Source organism: Gobius niger, assembly GCF_951799975.1.
Source record: "Gobius niger genome assembly, contig: SCAFFOLD_127, whole genome shotgun sequence".
NCBI classification, from domain to species: Eukaryota; Metazoa; Chordata; class Actinopteri; order Gobiiformes; family Gobiidae; genus Gobius; species Gobius niger.
The window spans coordinates 34,233-51,270 of record NW_027639154.1 but is presented as its reverse complement, the minus strand read 5'-3'; the positions used below and the strand labels follow the sequence as shown (position 1 = coordinate 51,270).

Below are 17,038 nucleotides of genomic sequence, written 5' to 3'. Positions count from 1 at the left end.
AACAAGGCTGTGACGTCAGTAAGGAGGGGGCGGAGTCATGTTTTGGGCCAGAATCATGGTGAGAGAGCTGGTCGGCCCCTTTAGGCCCTTTTAGGCTCCCTGAAGGTGTGAAAATGACCTTTGAAAAATATGTGTATATATAGGGTTGAAGTCCTCCCCTGACTTCAACCCTATTGAGAACCTTTGGAGCCTCAACAAAAAAAACTTCTCTGAGGGTGGGAGTCAGTTTTTATCCAAACGGCAGCTCTGGGAGGCTATTCTGACATCCTGCAAAGAAATCCAAGCAGAAACTGTCCAAAAACTCACAATTTTAATGGATTTAAGAATTGTGAAGCTGCTTCACACAAGGGCTCCTATGGTCAAATATAACTTGACCTGTTAACCCCTTAACGCCTATTGGCGTAAATCGGCAACATACCTCTTCTTGCCAGACTGTGGCTAAAATAACGCACGTTTTCCCTTGATACCTGTTTGCGCACATCCATGCCGTACCTAGGAACGTTTTGCAAGCACTAGTTTCTCGTATGACCGGTCAGAGAAGGAACCACAAGCGGGTCATGGTAGCTATTTAGCGGAAATAGCATTTCTGCAAATCGAGGCAGCAACTTTGATGAAATCTTCAAATGTAAATTGAGTTGTGCTAAAATAAAATTATGCAGCAGCTCCTTGTTTCCATCTTTAGATTATTGATTGGAATGAACTTTGTGTGATGGATTTTTTTTTTGTTATTTGAAGATTTAGGTACGTTGCCAATCGGCAACATCAGGCCATAAAGGAAAACTGCAGTAGCTCCATCTGGTGGCCACAGTGACCGCATTTTAGTAGTATTTAGATGTATTACAGTGCTAAAACGTTTTTTAGAACATGCCATTTTAGTGAAATTCTATAATCATTGTAACAATAACATACAAAGATATAAACAAAAAGTTAGCCCTTTTTTTACACAGAACAAAATGAAACCGTTGGTGTTGTTTGCAAAGCGACCACAAGGTGGACCTACTGGACCACAAACAAGAGTTCCACGTCCGAAAATAATGTGCAATTATAATATAATTTGCAAATAAGTAATGGTACATAGAGGTATCTGATGTACAATGTATTATAAAACCTCAGGAAAGGGAGCAAAATCTGATAATTAGTCATAAAAATTGTAGATATTTTGTAGATAAATTGTCTGCACATTTATAAAGTGCTTTTTTTTCACCTCCCTACATCAGGTGATGAAAGCAGCAGCAGCAGGGAAGGCACTGATGACAGGAACAGCAGTAATGAAGATGTTACTGAACATCCTGATGCCCTTCCTGTTACCAGAGCTGCTGCTGCAGGACGGCATCAGCTGCTCAAAATCAACACTTTGCAAGAATTTAGTGAAAAGCGTTAGCTCTGTTTACTGTTCTAATATCCTAACCTGAATACACAAGTGTTCAGTGTATCTTACAGTGCATTTACATTTGTAATAATTGTGAATAAATACATTTTGTCATTTTCATACATTTACAACTTTTGCCTGTTGTTGCCGAATTACAACATACCCAAAATTGCACTTATGCCTGTTGTTGCCGATTGGCAACATACCTAAAACTATATCTATACTATGTGCGACATAAAAATTTACAATCTCCACTTAATTTAGCATCAGCTTGAAAGCAAAAACACTGATAATAAATTTTTTTATATAATGGGAAATTAGTTCAGGCGTTAAGGGGTTAATACTTTTTTGATTGAAATAGGATTTGATTTCAGTAAATATGACCTCCTAATGCTACAAATACAACAAATTACCATTTTCAGTTAATTACAAGCTTTAAAATGTATTGAAACCATGAGTTGCATAATAATTTGGAACAGTGGATTTTGAGGTTTTTACTATATTTATTTTTGAAAAAAATACTGTTATCACTAGGAAATTTTTTCCACCACATTTAAATGATCCTCGACCAGTTAAAGACTTGAAAATTATGCTGACTCTCATTTGAGTTGATAATTTAGAAAATCAGAGAAAAATGTCATTTGCATAATAATTTGGAACGCAGTGTATGAATCTTCACCTGTTCACTTCATGGAAACACAGAAAATCCTGTTCTTTCAACGGCCAATAATGAACATATAGTCACAGCGAGTCATGGAGAGTCTCTGCCCTCTGCTGTCCCCTCTCTCCCCTCCCTCTCCTCTCTATACGAGACATTGCCCTCCCCTCGCTGTGGCCCTCTGCTGGCGGTGGTCAGTACTCACGGTGGCGGCGAAGGCGAGCAGCAGCAGCGCGATGACCAGGGCGAAGCCGCAGATGTCGCCCGAGGCCCGGCCCAGCGCGGCCGACACCAGCTCCATGTGAGGGTTCAGCCTGAGCAGACGCCACAGCTTCACCGTGGACAGAAGAACCACGAAGGCCACCACGTACTGCAGCGCCGCGTCCGCCTGCGCCGTCGCCTGGAAGCTGTCACTGAAGAACCTGAGACGAGAACACGCCGTCACTGAAGAGCCTGAGACGAGAACACGCCGTCACTGATGAACCTGAGACGAGAACACGCCGTCAGGGAAGAACCTGAGACGAGAACACGCCGTCACTGATGAACCTGAGACGAGAACACGCCGTCAGGGGAGAACCTGAGACGAGAACACGCCGTCACTGATGAACCTGAGACGAGAACACGCCGTCACTGATGAACCTGAGACGAGAACACGCCGTCAGGGGAGAACCTGAGACGAGAACACGCCGTCACTGATGAACCTGAGACGAGAACACGCCGTCACTGATGAACCTGAGACGAGAACACGCCGTCACTGATGAACCTGAGACGAGAACACGCCGTCAGGGGAGAACCTGAGACGAGAACACGCCGTCACTGAAGAGCCTGAGACGAGAACACGCCGTCACTGATGAACCTGAGACGAGAACACGCCGTCAGGGGAGAACCTGAGACGAGAACACGCCGTCACTGATGAACCTGAGACGAGAACACGCCGTCACTGATGAACCTGAGACGAGAACACGCCGTCACTGATGAACCTGAGACGAGAACACGCCGTCAGGGGAGAACCTGAGACGAGAACACGCCGTCACTGAAGGACCTGAGACGAGAACACGCCGTCACTGATGAACCTGAGACGAGAACACGCCGTCACTGAAGGACCTGAGACGAGAACACGCCGTCACTGAAGGACCTGAGACGAGAACACGCCGTCACTGATGAACCTGAGACGAGAACACGCCGTCACTGAAGGACCTGAGACGAGAACACGCCGTCACTGAAGGACCTGAGACGAGAACACGCCGTCACTGATGAACCTGAGACGAGAACACGCCGTCACTGAAGGACCTGAGACGAGAACACGCCGTCACTGAAGAGCCTGAGACGAGACGGATAAAGCGGGAGAAAATGGATGTATAAATAATAAATAAATGTGACTTTAGGTCAAATTGAGGCTGATATAAAAGTCTCTGATTCAGTTTAAGGCTCAGTGATCCTGATAAAGGAACCACAGGAGGAACCTCAGACTGGACTAAAGGGCCTGAAACAGTCGTGTGTCAGGGGGGAGATCGTTTCTGTCTTTTCTGTGGCTCTAATGTTTGCTTTCCAATAATGGAACTGACCAGGTGTCATTTTCAAACCTCTCTCCCCTCTCTCTCTCCCCTCCCTCCCTGACCCTGACCTCGCTCTTCTCTCTCCTCTCCCTCTCTCTCCCCTCCCTCCCTGACCCTGACCTCCTCCTCTCTCCATCTTCTCCCCTCTCTCTCTCCCCTCCCTCTTCTCCCCTCAACCCTCTCCCCCCTCTCTCCCTCTCTCTCCCCTCCCTCTTCTCCCCTCAACCCTCTCCCCCCTCTCTCCCTCTCTCCCCTCTCCCTCTCCCTCTCCCCCCTCTCTCCCCTCTCTCTCCCCCCTCTCTCCCTCTCTCCCCTCTCCCTCTCCCTCTCCCCCCTCTCTCCCCTCTCTCTCCCCTCTCTCCCCTCCCCTCTCCCCCCTTCCTCCCTGACCCTGACCTCCTCCTCTCTCCAGCTTTAGCTCAGAGTTTGGTAAAAGCTTCTGCTGTAAAGAGGAGCAGAATCATGAAAACGTCCTCACACATTAGTGATGTTCGGGTCAGTCCACATTAGAGCTGATTCGACCCGCCCCAGCCCCCCCAGCGCGCCCCAGCCCCCCCAGCGCGCCCCCCCACAACCATTCAAAATCACACGCAACAAATATGATCCGTCTGGATAGATCCGAAATGAAGGTGTGTCTTATGGCCTCGCCCCCCACCAGCCCCGCCCCCCCAGCGCTGAATGGACCCCGGGTTTAATTCCGAAATGAAGGCGTGTCTTATGGCCTCGCGCCCCCCCAGCCCCGCCCCCCCCCTCCTGTGGGTCTGCCGTGTCAGTGCTTCAGGACCTGTCCTTGTGCTGATGGTAATAGTCCATGTCTCTCTGTCCCAGGACGCTCCTCTGGATGAACAGTCCCACTCCCGTCCAGCTGAGGGCGATGATGCACAGCTCCAGCAGGTTCCACCTGTTCCTGAAGTAGGACCAGCGCTTCTCCTGGAAACACCTCACCTGCGACAGAAGAACATTTATCCAAACGCCGGATCTGAGACGATTCATCATCCACATCTCAAAGAGTCAAAACAGAGACGGACACGAGGATGTGTGTACATGTAGAGGATGAGGATCATGTAGAGGATGAGGATCATGTAGAGGATGAAGAGGAGGAGCAGTACCTGTGTGTACATGTAGTAGAGGATGAAGATCATGTAGAGGAAGAGGAGGAGCAGTACCTGTGTGTACATGTAGTAGAGGATGAAGAGCATGTAGAGGATGAAGAGGAGCAGTACCTGTGTGTACATGTAGTAGAGGATGAAGATCATGTAGAGGAAGAGGAGGAGCAGTACCTGTGTGTACATGTAGTAGAGGATGAAGAGCATGTAGAGGATGAGGAGGAGCAGTACCTGTGTGTACATGTAGTAGAGGATGAAGAGCATGTAGAGGAAGAGGAGGAGCAGTACCTGTGTGTACATGTAGTAGAGGATGAAGAGCATGTAGAGGATGAGGAGGAGCAGTACCTGTGTGTACATGTAGTAGAGGATGAAGAGCATGTAGAGGAAGAGGAGGAGCAGTACCTGTGTGTACATGTAGTAGAGGATGAAGAGCATGTAGAGGAAGAGGAGGAGCAGTACCTGTGTGTACATGTAGTAGAGGATGAAGAGCATGTAGAGGAAGAGGAGGAGCAGTACCTGTGTGTACATGTAGTAGAGGATGAAGAGCATGTAGAGGATGAGGAGGAGCAGTACCTGTGTGTACATGTAGTAGAGGATGAAGAGCATGTAGAGGAAGAGGAGGAGCAGTACCTGTGTGTACATGTAGTAGAGGATGAAGAGCATGTAGAGGAAGAGGAGGAGCAGTACCTGTGTGTACATGTAGTAGAGGATGAAGAGCATGTAGAGGAAGAGGAGGAGCAGTACCTGTGTGTACATGTAGTAGAGGATGAAGAGCATGTAGAGGAAGAGGAGGAGCAGTACCTGTGTGTACATGTAGTAGAGGATGAAGAGCATGTAGAGGATCTCCCCAGTCATCACGAACACCTCCAGGCCTCCAGTGGACGGATACAGACGCAGAGTTTGCAGCTGACACACAAACTCAAACCCTCCTGAGAAGAAGAAGAAGAAGAACATCACGTCACATGACCCAACATCACACACGTCACATGACCAAACATCACACACGTCACATGACCAAACATCACACACGTCACATGACCAAACATCACACACGTCACATGACCAAACATCACACACGTCACATGACCAAACATCACACACGTCACATGACCCAACATCACACACGTCACATGACCAAACATCACACACGTCACATGACCCAACATCACACACGTCACATGACCCAACATCACACACGTCACATGACCCAACATCACACACGTCACATGACCCAACATCACACACGTCACATGACCCAACATCACACACGTCACATGACCAAACATCACACACGTCACATGACCAAAGAGCTCCAGAAGAAGCTTGTAGATTTGGGTAAAGCTGCTCCTCACCGATGGCGTCGGGCGCCTCCCACAGCAGCGAGACCAGGCTGAACAGGTTGACGTTGGCGTTGTAGACGGTGAACTCTACAAACACGGCCCTGGTCCTGTAGTCCAACCACCCAGCAGAGGACAAGTACTGCACAGTACTGCAAATACAGAGTACTTATACTACAGCAGAGGACAAGTACTGCACAGTACTGCAAATACAAAGTACTTATACTACAGCAGAGGACAAGTACTGCACAGTACTGCAAATACAAAGTACTTATACTACAGCAGAGGACAAGTACTGCACAGTACTGCAAATACAGAGTACTTATACTACAACAGAGTACTGCACAGTACTGCAAACACAGTGTACTTATACTACAGCAGAGGACAAGTACTGCACAGTACTGCAAATACAGAGTACTTATACTACAACAGAGTACTGCACAGTACTGCAAACACAGAGTACTTATACTACAGCAGAGGACTGCACAGTACTGCAAACACAGAGTACTTATACTACAGCAGAGTACTGCACAGTACTGCAAATGAAGAGTACTTATACTACAGCAGAGGACAAGTACTGCACAGTACTGCAAATACAAAGTACTTATACTACAGCAGAGTACTGCATAGTACTGCAAACACAGAGTACTTATACTACAGCAGAGGACAAGTACTGCACAGTACTGCAAATACAGAGTACTTATACTACAACAGAGTACTGCACAGTACTGCAAATACAGAGTACTTATACTACAACAGAGTACTGCACAGTACTGCAAATACAGAGTACTTATACTACAGCAGAGTACTGCACAGTACTGCAAATACAGAGTACTTGTACTACAACAAGAGACAGAAATCTAAAAGTTGAGCAGATTCACGTGTTTAGAGTCAGTTTTAAATCCGGCCTCGACTTGTTTGTACGTTACTATTAACCTTATTCTTCCCCGCCCACTTTTGCCTCTTGTTTTTTGTTGACCAGACTCTTCCGGTCAAGCGCGAAGCCCGCTCATTTAAACGGTGTCCATTAGTACGCTAGCACGTTAGCATGCTAGTACTCTAGCACGTTAGCACGTTAGCACGTTAGCACGTTAGCTTTCTCGTGCCTTGTCCTGTGATTTCTGATTTCGAAGGTCCTGTAAAAGCGACTGACCTGGAGGCGTTGTGCAGCGTGGGCCCCAGCTCCGCCACGTACCCCCCTCCTCTGTACAGGACGCTGCGGCCCCAGACGGGCGCGGCCCTCAGCTCGTCCTGGGGCTGGTACTTCCAGGGGCCGCCCTTGGGGGCGGAGCCGTTGCTCGGGGCGATCCAGCGAGGGCCGTAGGAGGCGGAGTCTTCCCAGGACCAGGAGTACGCCGGGTTACAGTCTCTGTGGAAGGGCACGGCGTCCGGGGCCCGGCACGAGGGGCCCCTCACACGCAGCTGCCGCAGACGAGCCGCGCCCACCAGCTTCGAGTTCCCGTCCGTGATGAAGCCTGCGGAGAGCCGGGGTTACAGCCAAGTCTCCCCCTTTCATGCTACACGTGGATACCAAACCTGTCAGTATTTGTGAATGAATAAGTGCGGGAAAGACCAGGGAGCCACACGTTTCTAAACCTGGGGGGCCCAAAGTGGGGCCCATGGGAACAATTCCATTGTCCCGCCTACTTTTGTGGCCACGTATGGTTAATTCTAACTCTCTTAACATTTCCCATTATTCTCCATGTTAAGTACAGTGTGGATGCAGTACACTTTATGGCCACCAGTGTCAAATTGGGGGCGCTGTTTAAGTTAAGGTAGAGGTTGTGCAGTACCTGGGTATGTGCTGTAGAGGTTGTGTAGTACCTGGGTATGAGCTGTAGAGGTTGTTTAGTACATGGGTAGCGGCTGTAGGGGTTGTGTAGTACCTTGGTATGTGCTGTAGAGGTTGTGTAGTACCTGGGTAGCGGCTGTAGGGGTTGTGTAGTACCTGGGTATGGGCTGTAGAGGTCGTGTAGTACCTGGTATGGGCTGTAGAGGTTGTGTAGTACCTGGGTATGGGCTGTAGAGGTTGTGTAGTACCTGGGTGTGGGCTGTAGAGGTTGTGTAGTACCTGGGTATGGGCTGTAGAGGTTGTGTAGTACCTGGTATGGGCTGTAGAGGTTGTGTAGTACCTTGGTATGGGCTGTAGAGGTTGTGTAGTACCTGGGTATGGGCTGTAGAGGTTGTGTAGTACCTGGGTGTGGGCTGTAGAGGTTGTGTAGTACCTGGGTATGGGCTGTAGAGGTTGTGTAGTACCTGGGTATGGGCTGTAGAGGTTGTATAGTACCTGGTATGGACTGTAGAGGTTGTGTAGTACCTGGTATGAGCTGTAGAGGTTGTGTAGTACCTGGGTAGCGGCTGTAGGGGTTGTGTAGTACCTTGGTATGTGCTGTAGAGGTTGTGTAGTACCTGGGTATGGGCTGTAGAGGTTGTGTAGTACCTGGGTAGCGGCTGTAGGGGTTGTGTAGTACCTGGGTATGTGCTGTAGAGGTTGTGTAGTACCTGGGTATGGGCTGTAGAGGTTGTGTAGTACCTGGGTATGGGCTGTAGAGGTCGTGTAGTACCTGGTATGGACTGTAGAGGTTGTGTAGTACATGGGTAGCGGCTGTAGAGGTTGTGTAGTACCTGGGTGTGGCCTGTAGTGGTTGTTTAGTACCTGGGTATGGGCTGTAGGGGTTGTGTAGTACCTTGGTATGGGCTGTACAGGTTGTGTAGTACCTGGGTAGCGGCTGTAGGGGTTGTGTAGTACCTGGGTGTGGGCCGTAGAGGTTGTGTAGTACCTGGGTATGGGCTGTAGGGGTTGTGTAGTACCTTGGTATGGGCTGTAGAGGTTGTGTAGTACCTGGGTAGCGGCTGTAGGGGTTGTGTAGTACCTGGGTGTGGGCCGTAGAGGTTGTGTAGTACCTGGGTAGCGGCTGTAGGGGTTGTGTAGTACCTGGGTATGGGCTGTAGAGGTTGTGTAGTACCTGGGTGTGGGCTGTAGTAGTTGTGTAGTACCTGGGTAGGGGCCGTAGAGGTTGTTTAGTACCTGGTATGGGCTGTAGAGGTTGTGTAGTACCTGGGTATGGGCTGTAGAGGTTGTGTAGTACCTGGTATGGGCTGTAGAGGTTGTGTAGTACCTGGTATGGACTGTAGATGTTGTGTAGTACCTGGGTTTGGACTGTAGAGGTTGTGTAGTACCTGGGTATGGGCTGTAGAGGTTGTGTAGTACCTGGTATGGGCTGTAGAGGTTGTGTAGTACCTGGTATGAGCTGTAGAGGTTGTGTAGTACCTGGGTATGGGCTGTAGAGGTTGTGTAGTACCTGGTATGAGCTGTAGAGGTTGTGTAGTACCTGGGTATGGGCCGTAAAGGTTGTGTAGTACCTGGGTATGGGCTGTAGAGGTTGTGTAGTACCTGGGTATGGGCTGTAGAGGTCATGTAGTACCTGGGTATGGGCTGTAGAGGTTGTGTAATACCTGGGTGTGGGCTGTAGAGGTTGTGTAGTACCTGGGTATGGGCTGTAGAGGTTGTGTAGTACCTGGGTATGGGCTGTAGAGGTTGTGTAGTACCTGGTATGGACTGTAGAGGTTGTGTAGTACCTGGGTGTGGGCTGTAGAGGTTGTGTAGTACCTGGTATGAGCTGTAGAGGTTGTGTAGTACCTGGGTAGCGGCTGTAGAGGTTGTGTAGTACCTGGGTGTGGGCTGTAGTGGTTGTGTAGTACCTGGGTATGTGCTGTAGAGGTTGTGTAGTACCTGGGTAGCGGCTGTAGAGGTTGTGTAGTACCTGGGTATGGGCTGTAGTGATTGTGTAGTACCTGGGTATGGACTGTAGAGGTTGTGTAGTACCTGGGTATGGGCTGTAGAGGTTGTGTAGTACCTGGGTATGGGCTGTAGTGATTGTGTAGTACCTGGGTATGTGCTGTAGAGGTTGTGTAGTACCTGGGTAGCGGCTGTAGAGGTTGTGTAGTACCTGGGTGTGGGCTGTAGTGGTTGTGTAGTACCTGGGTATGGACTGTCGAGGTTGTGTAGTACCTGGGTATGGGCTGTAGAGGTTGTTTAGTACATGGGTAGCGGCTGTAGAGGTTGTGTAGTACCTGGGTATGGGCCGTAAAGGTTGTGTAGTACCTGGGTGTGGGCTGTAGAGGTTGTGTAGTACCTGGGTGTGGGCTGTAGTGGTTGTGTAGTACCTGGGTGTGGGCTGTAGTGGTTGTGTAGTACCTGGGTATGGACTGTAGAGGTTGTGTAGTACCTGGGTGTGGGCTGTAGTGGTTGTGTAGTACCTGGGTATGGACTGTAGAGGTTGTGTAGTACCTGGGTAGCGGCTGTAGAGGTTGTGTAGTACCTGGGTGTGGGCTGTAGTGGTTGTGTAGTACCTGGGTATGGACTGTAGAGGTTGTGTAGTACCTGGGTATGGGCTGTAGAGGTTGTTTAGTACATGGGTAGCGGCTGTAGAGGTCGTGTAGTACCTGGGTATGGGCTGTAGAGGTTGTGTAGTACATGGGTAGCGGCTGTAGAGGTTGTGTAGTACATGGGTAGCGGCTGTAGAGGTTGTGTAGTACATGGGTAGCGGCTGTAGAGGTTGTGTAGTACCTGGGTAGCGGCTGTAGGGGTCGTGTAGTACCTGGGTAGGGGCCGTATAGGTTGGGCAGTAGTGTGGTGGTGGCCCAGTTGAAGACCTGGCCCGGACTCTGGCTCGGGTCTGCTCTGGTCCCGGTGGTCCTGGGCCTAAAGGACTTGAGGAGGTGCTGGTTTAGGTGGAAGGCGTTTGGATCCCTCTGTCCGTAAGCCACGAGCAGCAGCATCCACATGAAGCACACGTACACTGTAACACAGAGCTTTAACATTTAGATTTAACCTTTTAACCTGAAGCGCTGAAACATTAGTTTAGTCTCAGATCTTGGATCTTGGCGTTTGGTCACATTTGCGCCCCGCCCACTCTGAGTCTCTGTGATCTGATTGGCTTCAGAGTTACACTGTAGGTCTGACACCGTGAGTCACAGTAACATAATAAACCTAAATACAGTGAGCTCTTTGTTTCCAGTAAACAGGCTGAGGCCTCATTGCTCTTCAGTCACAGACTGAGAAGTGCATAAGGAAGTCATGGAGATTCGGCTTTAGAACATTACACTTCTGCTGGACGTAAGCATATTTTAGTAATTAGTGCAAGTGTGAAAATCTATTAATTAAAATAAAAATGAAGAAACATGGAGCAGAAGCTCCATGACTTCCTTCTTCACTTCTCAGTCTGTGCCTGAAGAGCAATGAGGCCTCAGGCTTTTTACTGGAAACAAAGAGCTCAGTGTATTTAGCGTCATGTGACTGTCACTCATGTCTGACCTAAAGTCTCACTCTGAAGAAAGTCAGTTCACATTTACACTGAGGAGGTTGGAAGGCGCCCCCTTGTGTCCAAGTGCGTCCAAATGCCTGGACCATAACAGCGGGTCCTAGACGGGCTTGGGTTTTCCAAGGAGCTACAAATGTTAAAATAACAGCAAAAACGAAACGTATTTGAGGAAAGAGGGCGACAAAAAGGTGATAAAAAAAGAAACAAAAACGCAAAGATGCAGGTACAGAGTTGGAGCAGGTTGATGCAGATGATAAAGACAAGATCATGATCTTCCCCTGTTTGAAGTGAAGACGTCCATCTGATCCTTCAGAAACAATATGTTCCTTAAACATCTTGAGAGGAGCTCGTCGCAGCTGATGTGTGAGTCTAATGAGGACAGGTCTCGTGTGTCGTACCGAGGATCTCTGTGAGCAGAGCGAAGGCTTTCTGCTCCTTCAGCCTGTTCCTCCTCATCCTCTCCAGGTCTGCAGCAGCAGGAGGTTCATACAGGCTCAGGTCCCTCTGAGGCGAACCTGAGGAGAAACATCTACCATCAGCCTGAGGAACAGTTCCTGCTTGAGTCTGCAGAGGGAGGACAGGCTGATCTTCTACCTGAGTCTCTGAAGATCTGAATGTTCTCCACCTCCTCGTGCTCCACCTCCTTCACCACCAGAGCGAAGAACACGGCCACGCCCACCACCTGCAGAGAGACCAGAGCGTCACGGAGCGCGGGCTGGCGTTACAGTCCGTATATCGGAGTGTGAGCTGGTGTTATTGTACATGTGACGTGTATCACAGTGTGACGTGTATCACAGTGTGACGTGTATCACAGTGTGACGTGTATCACAGTGTGACGTGTATCACAGTGTGACGTGTGTCACAGTGTGACGTGTGTCACAGTGTGACGTGTGTCACAGTGTGACGTGTGTCACAGTGTGACGTGTATCAGAGTGTGACGTGTGTCACAGTGTGACGTGTGTCACAGTGTGACGTGTGTCACAGTGTGACGTGTATCACAGTGTGACTTGTGTCACAGTGTGACGTGTGTCACAGTGTGACGTGTATCACAGTGTGACGTGTGTCACAGTGTGACGTGTATCACAGTGTGACGTGTGTCACAGTGTGACGTGTGTCACAGTGTGACGTGTATCAGAGTGTGACGTGTATCACAGTGTGACGTGTATCACAGTGTGACGTGTATCACAGTGTGACGTGTATCACAGTGTGACGTGTATCACAGTGTGACGTGTGTCACAGTGTGACGTGTATCACAGTGTGACGTGTGTCACAGTGTGACGTGTATCACAGTGTGACGTGTGTCACAGTGTGACGTGTGTCACAGTGTGACGTGTGTCACAGTGTGACGTGTATCACAGTGTGACGTGTGTCACAGTGTGACGTGTATCAGAGTGTGACGTGTATCACAGTGTGACGTGTGTCACAGTGTGACGTGTGTCACAGTGTGACGTGTGTCACAGTGTGACGTGTATCACAGTGTGACGTGTGTCACAGTGTGACGTGTGTCACAGTGTGACGTGTATCACAGTGTGACGTGTGTCACAGTGTGACGTGTATCACAGTGTGACGTGTATCACAGTGTGACGTGTATCACAGTGTGACGTGTATCACAGTGTGACGTGTATCACAGTGTGACGTGTATCAGAGTGTGACGTGTATCACAGTGTGACGTGTATCAGAGTGTGACGTGTATCACAGTGTGACGTGTGTCACAGTGTGACGTGTGTCACAGTGTGACGTGTGTCACAGTGTGACGTGTATCACAGTGTGACGTGTGTCACAGTGTGACGTGTATCACAGTGTGACGTGTGTCACAGTGTGACGTGTATCACAGTGTGACGTGTATCACAGTGTGACGTGTATCACAGTGTGACGTGTGTCGGAGTGTGACGTGTGTCACAGTGTGACGTGTATCACAGTGTGACGTGTGTCACAGTGTGACGTGTGTCACAGTGTGACGTATATCACAGTGTGACGTATATCACAGTGTGACGTGTATCACAGTGTGACGTGTATCACAGTGTGACGTGTATCAGAGTGTGACGTGTATCACAGTGTGACGTGTGTCAGAGTGTGACGTGTATCACAGTGTGACGTGTATCAGAGTGTGACGTGTATCACAGTGTGACGTGTATCACAGTGTGACGTGTGTCACAGTGTGACGTGTGTCACAGTGTGACGTGTATCAGAGTGTGACGTGTGTCACAGTGTGACGTGTGTCACAGTGTGACGTGTGTCACAGTGTGACGTGTATCACAGTGGGACGTGTATCAGAGTGTGACGTGTATCACAGTGTGACGTGTATCACAGTGTGACGTGTATCACAGTGGGACGTGTGTCACAGTGTGACGTGTGTCACAGTGTGACGTGTATCACAGTGTGACGTGTGTCACAGTGTGACGTGTATCACAGTGTGACGTGTATCACAGTGTGACGTGTGTCACAGTGTGACGTGTATCACAGTGTGACGTGTATCACAGTGTGACGTGTATCACAGTGGGACGTGTGTCACAGTGTGACGTGTATCACAGTGTGACGTGTGTCACAGTGTGACGTGTGTCACAGTGTGACGTGTATCAGAGTGTGACGTGTGTCACAGTGTGACGTGTATCACAGTGTGACGTGTATCACAGTGTGACGTGTGTCGGAGTGTGACGTGTGTCACAGTGTGACGTGTATCACAGTGTGACGTGTGTCACAGTGTGACGTGTGTCACAGTGTGACGTATATCACAGTGTGACGTGTATCACAGTGTGACGTGTATCACAGTGTGACGTGTATCACAGTGTGACGTGTATCACAGTGTGACGTGTATCACAGTGTGACGTGTATCACAGTGTGACGTGTATCACAGTGTGACGTGTGTCAGAGTGTGACGTGTATCACAGTGTGACGTGTGTCACAGTGTGACGTGTATCACAGTGTGACGTGTGTCACAGTGTGACGTGTGTCACAGTGTGACGTGTGTCACAGTGTGACGTGTATCACAGTGTGACGTGTGTCACAGTGTGACGTGTGTCACAGTGTGACGTGTATCAGAGTGTGACGTGTATCACAGTGTGACGTGTGTCACAGTGTGACGTGTATCACAGTGTGACGTGTATCACAGTGTGACGTGTATCACAGTGTGACGTGTGTCACAGTGTGACGTGTATCACAGTGTGACGTGTGTCACAGTGTGACGTGTGTCACAGTGTGACGTGTATCAGAGTGTGACGTGTGTCACAGTGTGACGTGTGTCACAGTGTGACGTGTGTCACAGTGTGACGTGTGTCACAGTGTGACGTGTGTCACAGTGTGACGTGTATCACAGTGGGACGTGTATCACAGTGTGACGTGTATCACAGTGGGACGTGTATCAGAGTGTGACGTGTGTCACAGTGTGACGTGTATCACAGCGTGACATGTATCACAGCGTGACATGTATCACAGTGGGACGTGTATCAGAGTGTGACGTGTATCAGAGTGTGACGTGTATCACAGTGGGACGTGTATCAGAGTGTGACGTGTGTCACAGTGTGACGTGTGTCACAGTGTGACGTGTATCACAGTGTGACGTGTATCAGAGTGTGACGTGTGTCACAGTGTGACGTGTATCACAGTGGGACGTGTATCACAGTGTGACGTGTATCACAGTGGGACGTGTATCAGAGTGTGACGTGTGTCACAGTGTGACGTGTATCACAGTGTGACGTGTGTCACAGTGTGACGTGTATCACAGTGTGACGTGTATCACAGTGGGACGTGTATCACAGTGTGACGTGTGTCACAGTGTGACGTGTGTCACAGTGTGACGTGTGTCACAGTGTGACGTGTGTCACAGTGTGACGTGTATCACAGTGTGACGTGTATCACAGTGTGACATGTATCACAGCGTGACATGTATCACAGCGTGACGTGTATCACAGCGTGACGTGTATCACAGCGTGACGTGTATCACAGTGTGACGTGTATCACAGTGTGACATGTATCACAGCGTGACGTGTGTCACAGTGTGACGTGTGTCACAGTGTGACGTGTGTCACAGTGTGACGTGTGTCACAGTGTGACGTGTGTCACAGTGTGACGTGTATCACAGTGTGACGTGTATCACAGTGTGACGTGTGTCACAGTGTGACGTGTGTCACAGTGTGACGTGTGTCACAGTGTGACATGTATCACAGCGTGACGTGTATCACAGCGTGACGTGTATCACAGTGTGACGTGTATCACAGTGTGACATGTATCACAGCGTGACGTGTATCACAGTGTGACGTGTGTCACAGTGTGACGTGTGTCACAGTGTGACGTGTGTCACAGTGTGACGTGTGTCACAGTGTGACGTGTATCACAGTGTGACGTGTATCACAGTGTGACGTGTATCACAGCGTGACGTGTATCACAGTGTGACGTGTATCACAGTGTGACGTGTATCACAGTGTGACGTGTATCACAGTGTGACGTGTGTCACAGTGTGACGTGTGTCACAGTGTGACGTGTATCACAGTGTGACGTGTATCACAGTGTGACGTGTGTCACAGTGTGACGTGTGTCACAGTGTGACGTGTGTCACAGTGTGACGTGTATCACAGTGTGACGTGTATCACAGCGTGACGTGTATCACAGTGTGACGTGTGTCACAGTGTGACGTGTGTCACAGTGTGACGTGTGTCACAGTGTGACGTGTGTCACAGTGTGACGTGTATCACAGTGTGACGTGTATCACAGTGTGACGTGTGTCACAGTGTGACGTGTGTCACAGTGTGACGTGTGTCACAGTGTGACGTGTATCACAGTGTGACGTGTATCAGAGTGTGACGTGTGTCACAGTGTGACGTGTATCACAGTGGGACGTGTATCACAGTGTGACGTGTATCACAGTGGGACGTGTATCAGAGTGTGACGTGTGTCACAGTGTGACGTGTATCACAGTGGGACGTGTATCACAGTGGGACGTGTATCAGAGTGTGACGTGTGTCACAGTGTGACGTGTATCACAGTGTGACGTGTGTCACAGTGTGACGTGTGTCACAGTGTGACGTGTATCACAGTGTGACGTGTATCACAGTGGGACGTGTATCACAGTGTGACGTGTATCACAGCGTGACGTGTATCACAGTGTGACGTGTATCACAGTGTGACATGTATCACAGTGTGACGTGTATCACAGTGTGACGTGTGTCACAGTGTGACGTGTGTCACAGTGTGACGTGTGTCACAGTGTGACGTGTGTCACAGTGTGACGTGTATCACAGTGTGACGTGTGTCACAGTGTGACGTGTATCACAGTGTGACGTGTGTCACAGTGTGACGTGTGTCACAGTGTGACGTGTGACGGAGTGTGACATGTGTCACAGTGTGACGTGTGTCACAGTGTGACGTGTATCACAGTGTGACGTGTATCACAGTGTGACGTGTATCACAGTGTGACGTGTATCACAGTATGACGTGTGTCGGAGTGCGGGCTGGACCTTGAGCGGCTGAATGACCAGGAGGCTCTGGAAGAAAGACACGGACATCGACACGAGCCACGACACAGACTTCTCTTTCCCGAACTTCAGGCCGTAGAGCATGGTGAAGTACCCGGACACACAGGAGGAGGCGCCGACGAGCAGCCAGCCCAGGAGCACGCACCACCAGGGGAGAGAGCGGCGCGGGGGAGGAGGGGGGAGGCTGAGGAGGGGAGAGTCAACTGTAACGATACCAATA

General features: G+C 49.6%; 1 protein-coding gene across 1 annotated transcript in view; it reads right to left on the bottom strand.

Moving 5' to 3' along the window:
* The window catches only part of LOC306982832 (polycystin-1-like protein 2), a gene marked incomplete at both ends in the record, with an annotated part of 43,129 nt that overhangs the window by 10,575 nt on the left and 15,516 nt on the right, over positions 1–17,038 (bottom strand). The window contains 9 exons of the mRNA XM_079583282.1: positions 2,233–2,449; positions 4,368–4,528; positions 5,491–5,618; positions 6,042–6,178; positions 7,180–7,501; positions 10,628–10,828; positions 11,749–11,865; positions 11,945–12,032; positions 16,801–17,002. Of these exons, the coding sequence (XP_079439408.1) occupies positions 2,233–2,449; positions 4,368–4,528; positions 5,491–5,618; positions 6,042–6,178; positions 7,180–7,501; positions 10,628–10,828; positions 11,749–11,865; positions 11,945–12,032; positions 16,801–17,002 (1,573 nt within the window). The remainder of the gene's footprint in view (positions 1–2,232; positions 2,450–4,367; positions 4,529–5,490; positions 5,619–6,041; positions 6,179–7,179; positions 7,502–10,627; positions 10,829–11,748; positions 11,866–11,944; positions 12,033–16,800; positions 17,003–17,038) is intronic.